This window comes from Eptatretus burgeri, chromosome 13, assembly GCF_056783735.1.
Source record: "Eptatretus burgeri isolate ZD-2024b chromosome 13, Ebu_testis_v1, whole genome shotgun sequence".
Lineage (NCBI taxonomy): Eukaryota > Metazoa > Chordata > Myxini > Myxiniformes > Myxinidae > Eptatretus > Eptatretus burgeri.
In genome coordinates, this window is record NC_140973.1 from 76,343,605 (window position 1) to 76,365,755 (window position 22,151).

Sequence of the window (22,151 nt, forward strand, 5' to 3'; positions counted from 1 at the left end):
CTGTAATCCGGCTACTCGGAGGCTTGGGTTGGAGGATCGCTTGAGGACGGGAGCTCTGCGCTGGGCCGCGCTATGAGAGGGTGTGGGGCATCCCAGAATCATGGCAAAACCCAATCCTTATCCCTGTGTCGTAAGAGGCGACCAGGGTTGCCTCAGGAAGGGTATCCGGCATAAAACCTGTGCCAAATCAGTATGCGGATCATAACGGATGATCCGCTGTGGCGACCCCTAACGGAAGCAGCCGAAAGACGAACAACAACAACATCCTTAACCTGAATGTTGATTATAAGAAATAGAATAAGGAATATTTTAGTCTTAGTTTGAAGTCAATTAAACCATTTTTGACGAAGTTATGACCGTAAAATGATTTTGACCTTTCAAGGCCACGTAAGCTCAAAGGTCATGGTGTCAAATAAAAGCCAATAAAGGACTTGATATATGTCTTCCATAGTAAACACGCATATTCCTAACCTTTTTTGATTTATATTGGAAAATATGTAATTTTGACCGATGACCATGACCCCCAAAACTTCGGACCCTACCGATATTCACAAATATGCATTTTTCACTATAGGAATGGGTAGGATTATAAGTGACAAATATAATAAGGTTCACTATAAGCTTAGTTTGAAGTAAATCAGATCATTTTTGACGAAGTTATGAGCGAAAAACGATTTTGATCTTTTTGTGACCTTGACCTTTGATCCAATTGGACCCAAAAGTTAATGGGGTCGTCCAAGGTTCATTGCCCACCTGTGGATTAAATTTGATAGTGTTTGCGAAAGCCGTTTTGCCGTAAAGTTGCTAACAGACAGACAGACAAACAAACCGGACGATTACAATATCCCGCTCCCTCCCTCCGGGTGGGGGGGGGGGGCGGGATAATAATATAAAATAATAGTAGTGTGAAATACAAAACTTCCATCATGAATCCACATATCACAGAGAAGTCCAACTCATGGGGCATTCGATTATGTTATCCCATTTGGTGAGAGGCAAACCTTATGGCCCATTTTAGCTGAGACCGTGACCACCCAGGTGTGCCAGGTTTTCCACAGAGAATGTGATAAAACTTTTTCAGTGTTAGACAGCACCAGCAGCTGCTACAATGGTATCAGACATCAAATATTTTTTTTAAGCATCCCAAGCCTTATAAGAGATCTGTGTGTGCCGGCTTGACGCGTTGTTAACAGGGACGGACATCAGCATTCATCGGCAATCTACACATCATGGTAAGGCCGAGCTCTTTCGGTATTCAATATTATCCAATTTGATAAAATTCAGACCTTGGAGGCCATTTTACTTCAAAGACCGTGGCACCCATGCAACCTAACAGCACTCATGAAACAAGCCTGGTGTTGGCTCAGTGGTTAGGGTGGTGGCTTGGTATCCTAGGGTCCTGAGTTCAAATCCCGCTCTCCGTTGAATTAATACCAGGTGGGGTTGACTCAGCCTGTCATCCTTCCGAGGTCGGCAAAGTGAGTACCAGCTTGCTGGGATGATTGAGCCATTCGAGTATCCCGTGTCGGAGTGGCGACCCGTCCAGGATTGTGCCCAATAGCCCAGGAGACTGCTTCGGCAGCACCGACGCTCTGCGTATAGTATGGTCCCGCTGAATTTGGATTTTATGCGAAGTGTTCACCTGGGGTCATGAATAGCACACGCTGCAGATATAGAATGCCGTGACACGAATTACACTGTCAGACATCTTAAAAACAAAGAGGGCGTTTGTGTCAAATGATAAATTACATGAAACAAGAGATTTTTTTTTTTTTTTACTTCTGAAACATCACATGATTGGTTAAACAGGAAGCATAAGGACAAACTGCACATGGCATTGGAATACAAAGGTCAGAGATACCTTTCCGAACTCGTTTCACACACCCACCACAATAAGTCGAAGAACAGTGTTGTACCATACAATCTTTTCGACACTTTGACACTTTAAAACTGATTTCACCTGCACTCCAAACCCACACCGCACAATGTTCTTTATGGTAGCCACCTTGAGTAAGTGTCCAGCTCGGCTGCCCAGGAAAGCCACGTTTTCTCCAAGTTCTTGAGACAGAATGAGCGCAGTGACGGCCGTGTTGGAGAGATTCCGCAGAGGCTTTGCAGTTATAGCTTTCAAGCCAGTGACCTGCTGTGGTAAGTGCGTCGAACCGCATGGCCACTTGGTCACTGCTTCCTCTGCAAACTTGAGGTCAGGTATAGACATGAAGGGGTCAGAGGTGATGTGTTACATTATAATCAAGGTGTTTTATCCACAGCTGATATCAACTGCATTCACAGGATATGACAAATAAACAACCCTGATTTTCACCTCCACCACCAAAAGTGGACTGAGGTTGTGTTTTCACCTCTGTTTGTCTGTCTGTGTTTTTTTTCTAGGAGCAGGATATCTCCAGAAGTTGTGAACGGATCCGGACGAAACTTGCTGGACAGGTTGGGCGTGTGGCAAGGACGAATTGATTCGATTTTGGTGAAGATCCGAATCTGGATCTGAATGCGATAATTATTTAATTTTTAAAGTGATTCTTCACCATTGAAAGATCGGGCCAAAAACTATACATAGCATGATATTTCAAAAAAAATGGATCGATTGGGCCCGATATGTTCTCATGGATCAGGCATTACGTGGCGGAGCTATGCGCTCTACCGAGTGCCCTTTTAGTTTTAAGTAAGTCTTCATCATTGAGAGATAGGGTCAAAAACAAAATATTACACGATATCTCAAAAGTAATAAATGGATTTGGACTAAACTTGGTGGACGGGTGGGGTGTGTGACGACGAAGAATGATGAAGATTCGGATCCGGATTTTGGATCCAATCTTTTTTTTAAGCGATTCTTCACCAGTAAGAGATCCGGTCGAAAACGATATATAGCACTATATCTCAAAAAGTTACAGACTGATTTGTATGAAACTTGGTGGACAAGGTTGGGTGTGTGATAAGAACAAGCTGGTTTGATTTCGTTTGGGGTAAAATGCAGATCCGGCCTATCAGTGGGAACCAAAATGTAAAAACTGTTCAGCCTGGCGGAGATATGTGCTCCACCGAGTGCCGTTCTAGTTTTTTTTATGCAACTACATCGAATAATGCGTAATAATGATGATACTACCACAAAAAACTACAATAATGGGATGAACCAGAGTAAGTTTTTTGGGGGGGCTTGTGAAAAGTCTTGACATTAGTATATTCATCAATATTACACACAATCATTACGTCGGTGAACTGTGAAAGCTGTTAACACGATATGTCAACAATAGATGGTAAATTAAACGAAACATTTAAACGTTGCACAATTGCACAATATCATGAGAAATAACAGCAGTGAGAATTGCTTTCCAATACCAATACCAATACCAATACCCTATCGACCAATGTGATATTTTCTAAGTCCAAAAAGGGCATAACTCTGTGACAAATTGACTAAATGCCCTGAAACTCGAACTTGTTCTGTAACTTATCATAATGAAGCCATGTACTGAGTTTCAGTTGAATATGTGAAAGCGTGTAGGAAAAAAGTCTGAAAAACCACAGGTGGAACGGACGCACGGACAGCCATAGAGCAAACCTATAGTCCACTCCGGTGAAACCAGAAGGGGGACTAATGCATGCATGACAGTGCATAATATACATCCTCAATAATTTTTTTTTTTTTAACTTTTGTTGTGACTGTGTTGTTTTCTATGCAGAGGGCAAGTCTTATATGCAAGAGCAAGATGGCAGAGGGTGAGAGATTATTGCACCGGTCATGAGATATATCGTGGAACAGGTGGACAAGCACACACAAAGAAGCAAACTGCTCACAAAGCAACTCACATTATTACTGCATGGAATTGGACTATTATAGGCCGCCGAGGCGCCATCTCCACCCGTGTAGCAGGCTTTGTACGTTTCATTGATCTTTTGGTTAAGGTCATGAAGAGTGAAGGCACAGAGCGAAGAATCACCATCTTTCTGATGGTCTCTCCCAAAAGCCGCAAAAAGAACCTCCTGGTTAGAGTCTGCGTGGTCATCAAGGGACTGACCTGCGGCTGACACAGCACCGACATGAACCACGTCCATCGATCCACAGGACAAAGGGACCTCCACGTACGATTTGTAAGCTTCAACATCGGAGAGGCACAAACGGCCAAGGAATGAACTACGGTGATGTTCCCCATTGTTCTGAACATTTCGGGAAAACAAGACGTAGAGATGTTTGGAGGAATGAAATGCGAAGACAAACTGATGGTTGAATACAAACTTGCCCTCTCCAGAGTTGGATCTAGAGTTGCCCTCCGGTATTCGTACCCTTGCTTTATCCAAACGACACACCTGGACGCACACATAAAAAGCATTAATAATTATCATATCACGTCACATTTATTGATAGGCATATCATATCACATATCACGTCACAAATAAAAACCAGAGAGTTGGTATCAAAGCCACCCAATGCTCGCCTGTTTATACATTTATCGTTTTTAAAAGACTCGTCTAATAATATTTTTTATAAAGCATTGCAGTGAAGTCTGATCCAAATAATTTTAAAGCAATATATGTATTTGTATATTGTAATCAGTAAACTAGTACACATATTAAATGAATGGCAAGCGTCTTGTATAAACAGGCGAGCATTGGCTGGCTTTGACACCATCTTAGGTTGAAATTAAAAAAAAAAAAAATTAAATCATTTGTTAATTTCAACTTCACTACACCAATAGTATAACCCAAAGGAACCTCCATGCCAAATATCAGCATCCTAGTACACATATTAAATGAATGGCAAGCTTCTAAATAACTTGCACCAAAAACTTTAACATTTTCACGCTGACGCCGGGAGTATCGCTATAGCTCTCTGTTCTTCGAACAGGCGAGCTAAAAACAAGAATTCTGAACACAAAGCCGGTGCTTTCACCAGTTAAAGCAAAGTCCTCAACCACTGTCGACCAGAAGGTATCTATGGTACCATATGTCACTTTTCCATACAGTTTGGGCTCATGTGGGCTGGCCCTTGTTTTGAGTGTCGCACATCACCTGGTTGCTGGTTGCTGGCTGCGTTTGCCGGTACGTGGAGTGATGCTGCTACAACAGTTCTTCGTGTATATTGAGGCAGGAATTGAGAATTTGGTCAGGGTCCTGGCATATAATTGCCTAATCTTATTGTGAAATATACTGTGGGATTTTTCTGTCTTTAATCATTCAGAAGTGAATAGCAGCAAATAGGACAGAATGCTTAATGTCCCTTCCAAAGCATAATGCACTTATTTCATGCAATGGTGTGTGTGTGTGTGTGTGTGTGTGTGTGTGTGTGTGTGTGTGTGTGTGTGTGTGTGTGTGTGTGTGTGTGTGTGTGTGTGTGTGTGTGTGTGAGAAACACCAAGATGGTTGTTTACAGTCAGACAGGGACATTAACCGAAACTGGAGAACTTAAAGGTTACCGAGCTGAGCTGCACTGTGAGCTGATAAAATATCATGAAATTTCACCATTTGTCACATCAAAGATTTGTGGTAATGCAGGATGACAGAATACATTTGGAACGAGCAAACATGGTGGAAACATTGCTTTGCAGATGCCATTGCATACCCTCTGTCACATCGCTCTTACATTAACCTCGATCTTGTATAAAACAAATAAATAATGATATGGATATTGAGTGTGAAAATGCCATCAAGACAGAGAGTTTTGAGGCATGAGAAAAAAAAACAGCATGTTGATAAAATTAAATTTTCTGCTGTTAAGGGTAATCGATATTCTTCTCATCCATCTATACAAAAACACAGTGTGCGTTTGTGTGTTTGTGTATTTCTCTGTACCACTTCATAAGGACAATTCAAGTCAGGTTTTAAAGGCCAGTCTTTTAACACGACTGTGCGTTCACTATGGTCTATTTTTCAGGATAATAAAACTCGAAAAACATTTTTCATAAAAGAGTAATTACGTCTCTTCGATTGGAAATGTAGACGGTGACTTACAACTGGGCCTCAAGGGCGGCGTGCAGAAGCGTTTTTAAAATAACAATAAATACAAGGCACAGGGAGATGAAATTCACTGCACATGATGTGCAACACGCACATAGTAAAACGAGTGTTCATTTATGTCCGTAGGATGTCTAATAAATAAAGAAGATATAAGCACACATGACACTAGGCCGAGGCTTCAGACTTTGGCACGCTCACAAGGCTGTACCATTGAAATGAAACGTCCCAGAAGATAAACAAAATATGATTACATTTGTCCATGTTGTGGTGTAAAATAACTCTTCTTGCTACGACACATCATATCTTCCAGCAGTCTCTTTAAATGTATCGAATAAAATAATTCCAACCTGTAATTTTTAACAGGCTTTTCTGAGTGTATGTATGTATGTATGTATGTATGTATGTATGTATATGTATGTATATATGTATGTATATATGTATGTATATATATGTATGTATATATGTATGTATATATATATATATATATATATATATATATATATATATATATATATATATGAAAGGAGCAGAGCTTCTCCATAACGGTGTTTTTCTAAAAGGTTCCTGCTGGTTGTAAAATAATTAAAATGGTACCATCGGAAAAGCAATAATATATTTACTTGGAATAAAACTTTGTTCATTTAACTGCAAACTTGCCTGTTTTAAAAGGCTCTTTCTCAATTTGAAGAAGACAAAGCACTAGTGGTTTCTTCACGCAGCAGTTCGAACAGAAACATTTATTATTCTACTAAACCATGAACCGTTTAGGACACAGAAGGGATCCACAAAATTATATATTGTAATATTTCTCGAAGCAATATAAAGTACAATGAAGGAGCACGCAAACAAAAACTACTACAGCCATGACAACAATCACACCCATCGTGTTACAAAGGATCCTTTTTCCTTTTGTTCTCTGTATTTTACATCCTCATTGACACTCACAAATAGATATGCAATACGTTTGTGTGAAGTATAACATGCTGTCTCTTGATTAAACTCATCAGTGATTGACAACAACAATAATTTTGCTTCATCAACGGCAACTAACCCGTCAACTAGAAAGCATCTCAAAATGCAAAGCCCATCCGCATCTACTTTGTACTCGAACTAAGCTTGACGAAAGCGAGTTAAAAAAAAAATTGTACATTTTATTAATTTGTGTTCTCCATATTCTCATCATAAAGGTTCGTTGAAGATTTGAAGACAAAAGCCCAATTGGTAAAAATGTTATGACCTGGACAGACACATTGAAGCTCAATGGAAAATGAGTAGGTGGGTGGCCAACGATGGGAACAGAGGGCAGTCCCTGAGGCTTAAAAGTCAGGTACGTGCATCCGCGTGGCAGAAGACATCTTGGCTCTCTCTGCCTCATCACTCCCCGAGTTTGACCTTGAGTGGAGATGTTAATGCCAACTACTCATCACCATCTTATAGTGTCCCCCCCCCACAACCCTCCCCCCCACCCCTCTTACACTTCCCCATGCCACAAATTTGTCCTGTGCCACACTAGCCTGGCCAACCATAGCTAATACGGTATACCAGAGACCAGACCACGTCTGCTTAAGTCCCTGCATGACCTTTTGTCGTGGCTTGACTCTGGTATTTTGGCACCATAATGGGGTATAGTTTTCATTGTACACAGAATCATGTTTTCTCCCCTTTCTTCCATATATGTGTCTTGTGGACTGCCAGATTTGTTCTTTTTTTTTGTATATCGAGGCTTGTATAAGAGCTACCACACAAACCGTATAACAAAGGGAGCAGGAGACAAAAGGGGCGAGAGAGGAAAGCACAAAACAGTGGGGAACAGAGACATTATATCTGTGGAAGGGAGAGGATTGGGGCCTGGTAAACAAGATGGACACAACAGCAACTTTCAGGAAGGAAAGCAGGAAATTTGATGGAGGTGGATTTGGGGTGGATTAACGGGGGTAGAAAATATCATGGTTTTGGATGGGGGAAGACATGAGATGGTGGTGAACAGCTTTTTTGAAGACCTGGAGAGAAGGGTGGGATTGAAGAGTGTGTGGGAGTTTAATTACTGTTTAATTACTTATTCTCATGTTTTCCAGCACTTCCTTATTCATAATATATATTTTAATAAACATTAATTTCAAAGAGACGTTTTCCCGCCTTACTGCCTTCGCACGCGACCAAATGAAAAATTTGGTATTTGAATTGGTATTGAATGAGCGATCATTGGGGGATCGAACTTGTTAATTGAATGCGGTTAAGTCAAACATAATTTTGGTCATTCACTGGGATCGTAGCACAGAGCATCCGAAAATTAGCCGGACCTCTAACGTGAAAATATGGACATGTTTATGCATATATTGTTGTCGGCAAGCGGTTCATACCAGTTGCGATGGTAACAGTCAACTGGGTTGTCTGTCCTGGGTGGATTATGAGTATTTCCACCTTCAATATACCATACCCGTGGGAACATCGAACCAGCCAAGAGTTACGCTGATTGGTGATGGGCCTTTGTGCCTACAAGTCCGCACCTGACCTCACCCACATAGAAGGTCAGACATATTACAACTTTACTCGATGCTGTTCTAAGATTACAATCACCGCCTTCTCGGTGCATATTTAACCATATGATTTACAGGGCCTATAGAAAGTCTACACCCCCCCCTTCAAAATTTTCACCTTTTGTTGCCTTATAGCCTGGAATTAAATTGCATTAAATCAGACTTTTTTCCACTTTTATTTACACATCATAACCCCCAACTTCCAAGTGAAAAACAAATTAATTTTAAAATACAAAACTAAAATATCTTGGTTGGATAAGTGTCCACCCCCCTGAGTTAGTACTTGGTGGAAGCAACTTTGACAGCAATTACAGCTGTGAGTGTTGGGATATGTCTCTACCAACTTTGCACACCGTGGTTGGGCAATATTTCCCCATTCTTCTGTTCAAAACTGTTCAAACTCAGTCAAGTCTCGGACTCTCTGGAAAATCCTCTATTTCTCTTTGCCGACGACTCCACCCTCTGCCGTACCATCTGTCATCCCTCAGACCGGCAAGCAGCAGCTTCTTCGCTCACTGCAGATCTGGATAAAATCACAAACTGGTCCAACACGTGGAACATGTCTTTCAATCCAGACAAATCTCACACTCTCACTATGTCTCTTCGAAAGGACCGTTTACAAAACCCCCCCATCCACTTTCTCAACAATCCTCTGGAAGAAGTCTTTTCTTTCAAGCTTCTAGGTCTCACTATCTGCCATGACCTTTCCTGGGAAAGTCACATTTCCAACCTTGCCTCAAAAGCCAGTCGCCGACTGGGAATCCTCCGTCGTGCTAAGTCCTTCCTCGGTCCTCTTGAGCTCCTGACCACTTACAAAGCTTTTGTCCGTAGCCTGATGGAGTACTGCTCTCCCCTCTGGGCTGGTGCTCCTGCCTCCCACCTTTCTCGGCTTAACGCTGTGGAAACCAGGGCTTTTAAGATCATCGGCATCTCCCGCAATGAAGCTGAGTCTTTGGGCCTCTCACTCAATCACCGCAGGTTGGTCGGTGGTCTTTCTGTCTTCTACCGACTCCTCTCCAGCCTTGCCCCCCTGCTCTCTCTGCGATTTGTCCCCACCACATTTCCACAGGGCGCTCAAGGTCCGCCAACAACCCCCTTCTGGTAAAACTACCAAAATCACGAATCACTGCTCATCTTCACTCTTTCATTCCTCTTTTTTCCCGCCTTTGGAATAAACTTCCTCACTCTATTCTTTCCCATTCATCCCTCCAGGCTTTCAAAACAGCTGTTCACCACCACCTCTTATCTTCCCCCATCCAATTCCTCGATCTTTTCTACCCCCGATAATCCACCCAAGCCCACTTCCTTCATTTCTCCTGCTTTCCTTCCTGAAAGTCCCTGAAATGTCCATCTTCTCTTCGCTATGTTCCCCGTCCCATCCCCATCCCTCTCCCTTCCACAGTTCACCTAATGTGTCTGTTCCCCACTGTTTTGTCCCTTCCACTCCCGCCCCTCTTGTCTCATGCCTCCTTGCTGTGAGTTGTGTGTTTGCTCTCATACGAGCCTCGACCAAGGTTTACAAAAAAAAAAAAAATTGTGTGGAGAGCATTGATTTACAGCAATTTTCAAATCATGCCACAGATTTTCGATTGGATTTAGGTTGGGGCTGTGACTGGGCCACTCAAGGACTTTTTTTTTCCTCCTTAACCACTACAGTGTAGCTTTGGCTGTGTGCTTTGGGTCAGTCATGCTGAAAAGTGAACTTCCAACACAATGTCAGCTTTCTTGCAGAGGGCAGCAGGTTTTCCTCCAAGATTTTTCTGTATTTTGCTCCATCCATTTTCCCTTCTATCCTGACAAGTGCCCCAGTCCCTGCTGATGAGAAACATCCCCATACCATGATGCTGCCACCACCATGCTGCACGGTAGGGATGGTGTTCTTTGGGTGATGTGCTGTGTTGGGTTTGTGCCGAACGTAACGTTTTGCATTTAGGTCACAAAGTTTCATCAGACCACAAAACCTTTTGCCACATGGCTTCAGAATCTCCAGAGTGTTTTTTTTTGCATACCTCAAACAGGAATCAAGGTAGGCTTTTTGAGTAATGGCTTCCTTCTTGCCATCCTACTGTACAGGCCAGACTTGTGGGTTGCTTGGGATGTTGTTGTCACATGCACACAGTAACCAATCTTAGCCATAAAGGCATGTAGATCTTTCAAAGTTGCCATTGGACTCTCTGTTCAGTCTCCTCCTTACTTGGTCATCCCGTTTGGAGGGACAGCCTGATCTAGGCAGGGTCTTGGTGGTACCATATGCCTTCCACTTCTTAATGATTCTCTTGACTGTGCTCCAAGGGAAATTCAAGACCTTTGAAATATTTTTATACCCATCCCCCTGATATGTGCCTTTCCACAACTTTATCCCAGAGTTCGTTTGAAAGCTCCTTGGTCCTCATGGTTGAGTCTTTGCTGTGAAATGCATGACCCAGCAGAGAAACCTACAGGAACAGCTCATTACAGCGCGGCGACATCGCGCTGTTATATAATTGGCTATTCTGTCCTGTGTCTTCTGTCACACTTATTGTTGGGTGTGATGTGGGTGGAGATTGCCGGGTGGATCGTGGGCGGAGATTGCGGATGAATTGTGGGCGGAGATTGCGGATGAATTGTGGGCGGAGATTGCCGGGTGGATTGTGGGCGGAGATTGCGGATGAATTGTGGGCGGAGATTGCCGGGTGGATTGTGGGCGGAGATTGCCGGGTGGATTGTGGGCGGAGATTGCCGGGTGGATTGTGGGCGGAGATTGCCGGGTGGATTGTGGGCGGAGATTGCGGATGAATTGTGGGCGGAGATTGCCGGGTGGATTGTGGGCGGAGATTGCCGGGTGGATTGTGGGCGGAGATTGCCGGGTGGATTGTGGGCGGGGTTAATGCGGAAGAGCGACGTTTTTTGTGCTGAATCGTTTTGTGTGTGACGCCGGAAGTTGATTTTCTGAGCAGGAAGTGATAATCTTCCTGTTCCGTTAGTTGTTGACGCGCAGCGTTGTAACTCTCGTTCTTCATTGTTTTTCACCAGATGTGTTTTTAAAACGTCTTGTGGAGGTGATTTCTTCCTCTTTTTTTGGTGACAGAAGTGGCGACATCGCGCTGTTATATAATTGGCTATTCTGTCCTGTGTCTTCTGTCACATTTATGGCCTCGTACGTCCCTTTGATCTGAGGGCTATAAATAGAAATTTGTCCAACTTCACAACTCTTCCCATCATGCATGATAATTGACCGTGTCTACGTTTAAATTTTATAACTGCAAAATTGTTTCATCATTCTTAACCTCGACTTTTACTGCCCCCAGCCGCGCGGTATCGAAGTATTCGCTTCTTGTTTTATTCTGAAATAATCAGAATCACCACAATTTAACACAGGTGGAGGACAATTAACTTGGTGTGTGATTTTGAAGGTGATTGGTTACACCTGAGCTAATTTTCTATTGTTATTATAAGGGGGGGGGGGTGGTGGACACTTATCCAACCAAGATATTCTTGTTTTGTATTTTAAATTAATTTTCTGAATTTGTTGAATTTGTTTTTCACTTGGAAGTTGTGGGTTACGATGTGAAAATAAAGGTGGAAAAAAAAGTCTGATTTTATGCAATTTAATTCCAGGATATAAGGACACAAAAGGTGAAAATGTTGGAAGGGGGGGTCGACTTTCTATCGGCACTGTATGTGAAACATTATAATCCTGTGTATAAAGTCAAGATGAAAGAGTAAGACAATTTACCAGATTTGGTCGTGTAATAGTTAGAGCGTCTTCTGCTATGGGTCAGGGAGGTTCAAATCCTGGCCATGTCATATCAAATTGTATTGTCATATAAATATAAATACTGTTAAAATAGTATACGCAGCTTCCTTGTTTGACGATCAGAATTTTAAAAAGATGGAGCATGGATAAATAACCGGAGGTGGGCAACGATTGCGCAGGCTCGATGGGTCGAATGACTTCCCGCTGCCTTTACTTGAAGTTCCTTGTGAGGGGACTCGTAATAATTGGATTTTACTCAACTATACCATTGTGCTTTCTATTAAACCCTACATGTGTGTGGTTAAATTAAACCATCACAAAAGTAAAATAGAACTTTTGAATGGCTTACATAAGGAGGGATATCAATGAATGTTGGGAATCTCGAACAACTATAGTTCCAAGGCAGAACTGCATCAATAAGTTGGCAAACAGGTGGTTTTGTGTGGTCTGGCCACACTGCTGATATACTTTTAGGATCGTTCTTAGTAAGTTTGAAGGGCGGCATACGTGTAGGAATGCAGGACTATGTCCTTAAACAATTAATCGAAAACATTTCCCAGGTGTGGTTTGAAGTGGAAACGTGTGTAGGATGGTGGTTCAGATGTTGACAGAACAAAAACATCAGAATCTTCTGCAATTTAAACAAGATGCAAGGCAAAGGAATTTAAACATAATGATCCAAGAAATTTAATGTGAACAAATATAAAATACTGGGTGAAATGAATGATGGAGATCATGTTGTTCAGCGGGAAATTATTTGCAAATCAAAGTCTGGATATGCAACCCAGACACATCAACTCCATCCTGCAATCCTTTACCTTGTCATTACGAAGAATCTTTGTGGACAATGGACCAGAATCTGTGTCCAGCTCGGTTTTCCCAACCAACAAAAGGTTCTCCTTCTCTGGCCCCCAATATGGCAGCACCACACTGGCATTGTCAGATACTGACTGGTACTCGCATAACTGGTTCCCGCCAGATCCTTGGCGGCGCAAGAGGTTTGAAGCGTACCGCACATGACAAATACCATTGTCCGCAGACCAACATGAAACCAGGTTCGTGGCAGACGCATCCAGGCTTAGGAGCTGGTTGTGGTTGTCACAGTGACCATTCTTAGAGCCACCACTTTTGCACACCGTTTCATTGGCAACAACCTTCAATGACGTATTGAGGAGGAAGAGACGTCCAGTTGCAGCAACATACACTACATTTCTCGTGGAATTGAGTGGTGGAATGAGGTGTGAGAAGGAGATTCCCTCTGGTGCGGTGAACTGCAGCCATTCACTGGACGCCTTGCAGATGGACACCGTAATGGACACAGTGAGAAGAAAAGAGAGCAGGTGCAAATTGGACAGCATGACTGTGGTGCCACGAAACCTGAGAGTGGGACAAGTGAATGATATTGGTCAACAATGCAGCATCGTTTAATGTCTTTCATCGATATTTTCCTTATATTTCATTTTCATCAAGGTATATTCTAAAGTTGGACACTTGAGGAAATGTTAATGGATAGGACAAATGCGAATTTGCAAAATGAAATGGTTGTGCAGTAGATGGGAAGATATATTTTCAAAAATTAAGGTACCACCAACTAGTGCAGCTGCCAATCAAGGCAAAGTTCAGGTTTGATGTTTCGTTGACCGAGTGGTCTTCCCAAACACCAGGTATCCTCGAAAAGGGAGGGGAGGTATCACGTGACTAATATATGCAGGTGGTAAGACCCAGCGTTGTTTTCAACACAGCCTTGAGTGTGACATTGGGTGTGGTCAGGCATGTGTCTGGGCGAGTTTATCGCTTAGCTTTTTTAACTTCTGCCTTTGACAAAGAAAATAAATAATTATTTAAAATACGAGTTGGAGTTTACACAAAGTGGAGATCAGGAAGGTCAAGGATGCTGTCCACTCTGGACCCGGTCTGCTCAATGATCCCTCACTTGGCACAAAATTGACCTAATGTCTCACAAAATCTTACTTGGAGTTTTTTTTTTTTTTTTAACTGATATCACATACTTTTAAACCCAATCAACAAAATAAGTGCATTTACCAAAGCAACAAGGCATCCAACAAGTACTTCACTGCAAACATTTTGCACGCAGGCATAATGGCGCTGAAATGGAGCGTCCGTCTCGTAAAGCAGGTCCATACTAATTAATTTTGATTAGGAAATCAATGTCGGCATCAGTTCAGTGATCCCTCAATATGTTTACGCAAACTCGGAAAGTCAGTGATCCCTCAAATATCTCCAGAGAGCAGCGCAGTCAGTACAAGTCCCAACATGTTAAAACAATCTGTGCCACATCAAAACAAGTCAGACAGCAACAAGGAAAAGAGCAATCAGAGATTACAGACCCTCGCCAGGACTTCTTTTGAGTGGTGTAATTTTTTTTATGGGTTTTAGGATAAATCTAATATGGCTGCCAACCATGTGACCTATGATATCATATGTGTGAACCTTTTGTTCCTCATGGACAGGTGGTCATACGTGTAAAGTTTCGTCTCAATTTGCTCAGCCACTTGAGAGAAGATTTTTGAAGTTTTTTTTTTTTCACAATATGGCTACGGAATCACATGAACAATGACGTAATTATTATTATTATTTTTATTTAGACCATTTTATCCCAAGATGACCCTCAAAAAATGTTCACACCGATCGGATGTGGCGTTCTACATATGCAATTATGACGTTATAACGAGGGCACCTATGATGTCATAAAAAAAATCACACTCATTCCCCATGAGGAGTACTTGCTATGTGCCAAGCTTCAATGTCATACGTCATAATTATCACCAAAGCATTCTACGTGAGTAGTCGTACCGATGGTGAAAATTTCGTCTCAATCCAACAAGCGGTTGTGGAGGAAAACACAAAAGTTCTGTGCAGACAAACAAATAAACAGACAAACAAACGGACCCAAATGAAATACCCCTCTCCTTTGGCGAGGGTAAAAAAGAAAATAAAAGAACAATCTGTGTCACATCCCAATCCCAACATTCACATATCATCATCATCATCATCATCATCATCATCATCATCATCATCATCATCATCATCAGCCTGTTTTCACTCCACTGCAGGACGATGGTCTCGCTCAACTCACACTGGGGATACTGGTGTGTACTTGCCACATTTGCAAAGTAGGGGGTTGGCAAGAAAGTCTGGGCAGGAGTTTATAATCTCTTCGGGTGCTGGTGAGAGCTCTCCGACTCTTCATGAGCCAATGTGGAGATCTTTCACATCCACAAACTATTGCTGGTGGGTGGGAACTCTGGCTTAATGTCCTTCTGAGGGACGGCACACTCATTGATGCTTTGATACCTTTCCCTGCATGCAAAACACCAGTGTGACGGTTTGTAGCTGGGTCGAGGTTCAAACCATGGATAGACAGCTCAGATGTGATTGCGCATACGTCTAAGGTCTCGACTATTCTCCCAGCGCCTGTCATACTTACCGAGTAGCAAACCGAGAACAAACACGAGAGAGAATTGCTTTATTTTTGTTTAGTATACATTGACGAGGCTCGTCTGAGAGTTAACACACAACGCACAGCAAGGGGGGCGGGAGACAAGGGGGGCGGGAGACAAGGGGGGCGGGAGACAAGGGGGGCGGGAGTGGGAAGGACAAAACCGTGGGGGAACAGAGACATTAGGAGATCTGTGGAATGGAGAGGGATGGGGCGGGGAACATGGGGAATACAAGATGGACTTCACAGGGACTTTCACGAAGGAAAGCAGGGAATTTGAAGGAGGTGGGTTTGGAGTGGATTAACGGGGGTAGAAAAGATCGAGGTTTGGATGGGGGAAGATAATGGTGTCTGCTGACTTTGGTGTCCCTACATGGTGTCTAATGGTGTCCCTACACGGTGTCTCATGGTGTCCCTACATGGTGTCTAATGGTGTCCCTACACGGTGTCTAATGGTGTCCCTACACGGTGTCTAATGGTGTCCCTACATGGTGTCTAATGGTGTCCCTACACGGTGTCTAATGGTGTCCCTACATGGTGTCTAATGGTGTCCCTACATGGTGTCTAATGGTGTCCCTACATGGTGTCTAATGGTGTCCCTACATGGTGTCTAATGGTGTCCCTACATGGTGTCTAATGGTGTCCCTACATGGTGTCTAATGGTGTCCCTACATGGTGTCTCATGGTGTCCCTACATGGTGTCTAATGGTGTCCCTACATGGTGTCTAATGGTGTCCCTACATGGTGTCTAATGGTGTCCCTACATGGTGTCTAATGGTGTCCCTACATGGTGTCTAATGGTGTCCCTACATGGTGTCTAATGGTGTCCCTACATGGTGTCTAATGGTGTCCCTACATGGTGTCTAATGGTGTCCCTACATGGTGTCTAATGGTGTCCCTACATGGTGTCTAATGGTGTCCCTACATGGTGTCTAATGGTGTCCCTACATGGTGTCTAATGGTGTCCCTACATGGTGTCTAATGGTGTCCCTACATGGTGTCTAATGGTGTCCCTACATGGTGTCTAATGGTGTCCCTACATGGTGTCTAATGGTGTCCCTACATGGTGTCTAATGGTGTCCCTACATGGTGTCTAATGGTGTCCCTACATGGTGTCTAATGGTGTCCCTACATGGTGTCTAATGGTGTCCCTACATGGTGTCTAATGGTGTCCCTACATGGTGTCTAATGGTGTCCCTACATGGTGTCTAATGGTGTCCCTACATGGTGTCTAATGGTGTCCCTACATGGTGTCTAATGGTGTCCCTACATGGTGTCTAATGGTGTCCCTACATGGTGTCTAATGGTGTCCCTACATGGTGTCTAATGGTGTCCCTACATGGTGTCTAATGGTGTCCCTACATGGTGTCTAATGGTGTCCCTACATGGTGTCTAATGGTGTCCCTACATGGTGTCTAATGGTGTCCCTACATGGTGTCTAATGGTGTCCCTACATGGTGTCTAATGGTGTCCCTACATGGTGTCTAATGGTGTCCCTACATGGTGTCTAATGGTGTCCCTACATGGTGTCTAATGGTGTCCCTACATGGTGTCTAATGGTGTCCCTACATGGTGTCTAATGGTGTCCCTACATGGTGTCTAATGGTGTCCCTACATGGTGTCTAATGGTGTCCCTACATGGTGTCTAATGGTGTCCCTACATGGTGTCTAATGGTGTCCCTACATGGTGTCTAATGGTGTCCCTACATGGTGTCTAATGGTGTCCCTACATGGTGTCTAATGGTGTCCCTACATGGTGTCTAATGGTGTCCCTACATGGTGTCTAATGGTGTCCCTACATGGTGTCTAATGGTGTCCCTACATGGTGTCTAATGGTGTCCCTACATGGTGTCTAATGGTGTCCCTACATGGTGTCTAATGGTGTCCCTACATGGTGTCTAATGGTGTCCCTACATGGTGTCTAATGGTGTCCCTACATGGTGTCTAATGGTGTCCCTACATGGTGTCTAATGGTGTCCCTACATGGTGTCTAATGGTGTCCCTACATGGTGTCTAATGGTGTCCCTACATGGTGTCTAATGGTGTCCCTACATGGTGTCTAATGGTGTCCCTACATGGTGTCTAATGGTGTCCCTACATGGTGTCTAATGGTGTCCCTACATGGTGTCTAATGGTGTCCCTACATGGTGTCTAATGGTGTCCCTACATGGTGTCTAATGGTGTCCCTACATGGTGTCTAATGGTGTCCCTACATGGTGTCTAATGGTGTCCCTACATGGTGTCTAATGGTGTCCCTACATGGTGTCTAATGGTGTCCCTACATGGTGTCTAATGGTGTCCCTACATGGTGTCTAATGGTGTCCCTACATGGTGTCTAATGGTGTCCCTACATGGTGTCTAATGGTGTCCCTACATGGTGTCTAATGGTGTCCCTACATGGTGTCTAATGGTGTCCCTACATGGTGTCTAATGGTGTCCCTACATGGTGTCTAATGGTGTCCCTACATGGTGTCTAATGGTGTCCCTACATGGTGTCTAATGGTGTCCCTACATGGTGTCTAATGGTGTCCCTACATGGTGTCTAATGGTGTCCCTACATGGTGTCTAATGGTGTCCCTACATGGTGTCTAATGGTGTCCCTACATGGTGTCTAATGGTGTCCCTACATGGTGTCTAATGGTGTCCCTACATGGTGTCTAATGGTGTCCCTACATGGTGTCTAATGGTGTCCCTACATGGTGTCTAATGGTGTCCCTACATGGTGTCTAATGGTGTCCCTACATGGTGTCTAATGGTGTCCCTACATGGTGTCTAATGGTGTCCCTACATGGTGTCTAATGGTGTCCCTACATGGTGTCTAATGGTGTCCCTACATGGTGTCTAATGGTGTCCCTACATGGTGTCTAATGGTGTCCCTACATGGTGTCTAATGGTGTCCCTACATGGTGTCTAATGGTGTCCCTACATGGTGTCTAATGGTGTCCCTACATGGTGTCTAATGGTGTCCCTACATGGTGTCTAATGGTGTCCCTACATGGTGTCTAATGGTGTCCCTACATGGTGTCTAATGGTGTCCCTACATGGTGTCTAATGGTGTCCCTACATGGTGTCTAATGGTGTCCCTACATGGTGTCTAATGGTGTCCCTACATGGTGTCTAATGGTGTCCCTACATGGTGTCTAATGGTGTCCCTACATGGTGTCTAATGGTGTCCCTACATGGTGTCTAATGGTGTCCCTACATGGTGTCTAATGGTGTCCCTACATGGTGTCTAATGGTGTCCCTACATGGTGTCTAATGGTGTCCCTACATGGTGTCTAATGGTGTCCCTACATGGTGTCTAATGGTGTCCCTACATGGTGTCTAATGGTGTCCCTACATGGTGTCTAATGGTGTCCCTACATGGTGTCTAATGGTGTCCCTACATGGTGTCTAATGGTGTCCCTACATGGTGTCTAATGGTGTCCCTACATGGTGTCTAATGGTGTCCCTACATGGTGTCTAATGGTGTCCCTACATGGTGTCTAATGGTGTCCCTACATGGTGTCTAATGGTGTCCCTACATGGTGTCTAATGGTGTCCCTACATGGTGTCTAATGGTGTCCCTACATGGTGTCTAATGGTGTCCCTACATGGTGTCTAATGGTGTCCCTACATGGTGTCTAATGGTGTCCCTACATGGTGTCTAATGGTGTCCCTACATGGTGTCTAATGGTGTCCCTACATGGTGTCTAATGGTGTCCCTACATGGTGTCTAATGGTGTCCCTACATGGTGTCTAATGGTGTCCCTACATGGTGTCTAATGGTGTCCCTACATGGTGTCTAATGGTGTCCCTACATGGTGTCTAATGGTGTCCCTACATGGTGTCTAATGGTGTCCCTACATGGTGTCTAATGGTGTCCCTACATGGTGTCTAATGGTGTCCCTACATGGTGTCTAATGGTGTCCCTACATGGTGTCTAATGGTGTCCCTACATGGTGTCTAATGGTGTCCCTACATGGTGTCTAATGGTGTCCCTACATGGTGTCTAATGGTGTCCCTACATGGTGTCTAATGGTGTCCCTACATGGTGTCTAATGGTGTCCCTACATGGTGTCTAATGGTGTCCCTACATGGTGTCTAATGGTGTCCCTACATGGTGTCTAATGGTGTCCCTACATGGTGTCTAATGGTGTCCCTACATGGTGTCTAATGGTGTCCCTACATGGTGTCTAATGGTGTCCCTACATGGTGTCTAATGGTGTCCCTACATGGTGTCTAATGGTGTCCCTACATGGTGTCTAATGGTGTCCCTACATGGTGTCTAATGGTGTCCCTACATGGTGTCTAATGGTGTCCCTACATGGTGTCTAATGGTGTCCCTACATGGTGTCTAATGGTGTCCCTACATGGTGTCTAATGGTGTCCCTACATGGTGTCTAATGGTGTCCCTACATGGTGTCTAATGGTGTCCCTACATGGTGTCTAATGGTGTCCCTACATGGTGTCTAATGGTGTCCCTACATGGTGTCTAATGGTGTCCCTACATGGTGTCTAATGGTGTCCCTACATGGTGTCTAATGGTGTCCCTACATGGTGTCTAATGGTGTCCCTACATGGTGTCTAATGGTGTCCCTACATGGTGTCTAATGGTGTCCCTACATGGTGTCTAATGGTGTCCCTACATGGTGTCTAATGGTGTCCCTACATGGTGTCTAATGGTGTCCCTACATGGTGTCTAATGGTGTCCCTACATGGTGTCTAATGGTGTCCCTACATGGTGTCTAATGGTGTCCCTACATGGTGTCTAATGGTGTCCCTACATGGTGTCTAATGGTGTCCCTACATGGTGTCTAATGGTGTCCCTACATGGTGTCTAATGGTGTCCCTACATGGTGTCTAATGGTGTCCCTACATGGTGTCTAATGGTGTCCCTACATGGTGTCTAATGGTGTCCCTACATGGTGTCTAATGGTGTCCCTACATGGTGTCTAATGGTGTCCCTACATGGTGTCTAATGGTGTCCCTACATGGTGTCTAATGGTGTCCCTACATGGTGTCTAATGGTGTCCCTACATGGTGTCTAATGGTGTCCCTACATGGTGTCTAATGGTGTCCCTACATGGTGTCTAATGGTGTCCCTACATGGTGTCTAATGGTGTCCCTACATGGTGTCTAATGGTGTCCCTACATGGTGTCTAATGGTGTCCCTACATGGTGTCTAATGGTGTCCCTACATGGTGTCTAATGGTGTCCCTACATGGTGTCTAATGGTGTCCCTACATGGTGTCTAATGGTGTCCCTACATGGTGTCTAATGGTGTCCCTACATGGTGTCTAATGGTGTCCCTACATGGTGTCTAATGGTGTCCCTACATGGTGTCTAATGGTGTCCCTACATGGTGTCTAATGGTGTCCCTACATGGTGTCTAATGGTGTCCCTACATGGTGTCTAATGGTGTCCCTACATGGTGTCTAATGGTGTCCCTACATGGTGTCTAATGGTGTCCCTACATGGTGTCTAATGGTGTCCCTACATGGTGTCTAATGGTGTCCCTACATGGTGTCTAATGGTGTCCCTACATGGTGTCTAATGGTGTCCCTACATGGTGTCTAATGGTGTCCCTACATGGTGTCTAATGGTGTCCCTACATGGTGTCTAATGGTGTCCCTACATGGTGTCTAATGGTGTCCCTACATGGTGTCTAATGGTGTCCCTACATGGTGTCTAATGGTGTCCCTACATGGTGTCTAATGGTGTCCCTACATGGTGTCTAATGGTGTCCCTACATGGTGTCTAATGGTGTCCCTACATGGTGTCTAATGGTGTCCCTACATGGTGTCTAATGGTGTCCCTACATGGTGTCTAATGGTGTCCCTACATGGTGTCTAATGGTGTCCCTACATGGTGTCTAATGGTGTCCCTACATGGTGTCTAATGGTGTCCCTACATGGTGTCTAATGGTGTCCCTACATGGTGTCTAATGGTGTCCCTACATGGTGTCTAATGGTGTCCCTACATGGTGTCTAATGGTGTCCCTACATGGTGTCTAATGGTGTCCCTACATGGTGTCTAATGGTGTCCCTACATGGTGTCTAATGGTGTCCCTACATGGTGTCTAATGGTGTCCCTACATGGTGTCTAATGGTGTCCCTACATGGTGTCTAATGGTGTCCCTACATGGTGTCTAATGGTGTCCCTACATGGTGTCTAATGGTGTCCCTACATGGTGTCTAATGGTGTCCCTACATGGTGTCTAATGGTGTCCCTACATGGTGTCTAATGGTGTCCCTACATGGTGTCTAATGGTGTCCCTACATGGTGTCTAATGGTGTCCCTACATGGTGTCTAATGGTGTCCCTACATGGTGTCTAATGGTGTCCCTACATGGTGTCTAATGGTGTCCCTACATGGTGTCTAATGGTGTCCCTACATGGTGTCTAATGGTGTCCCTACATGGTGTCTAATGGTGTCCCTACATGGTGTCTAATGGTGTCCCTACATG

General features: G+C 44.1%; 1 protein-coding gene across 4 annotated transcripts in view; it reads right to left on the reverse strand.

The window, feature by feature from the left end:
- Window positions 1–22,151, reverse strand: part of LOC147014829 (plexin-B3-like) — a 154,849-nt gene that overhangs the window by 66,915 nt on the left and 65,783 nt on the right. For all 4 annotated transcript variants that reach the window (XM_085853156.1, XM_085853159.1, XM_085853158.1 and 1 more), the window contains 3 exons: window positions 13,062–13,620; window positions 3,826–4,323; window positions 2,006–2,197 (listed from right to left, as the gene is read on the reverse strand). In XM_085853156.1, the coding sequence (XP_085709282.1) occupies window positions 2,006–2,197; window positions 3,826–4,323; window positions 13,062–13,601 (1,230 nt within the window). In that variant the 5' untranslated portion in view covers window positions 13,602–13,620. The remainder of the gene's footprint in view (window positions 1–2,005; window positions 2,198–3,825; window positions 4,324–13,061; window positions 13,621–22,151) is intronic.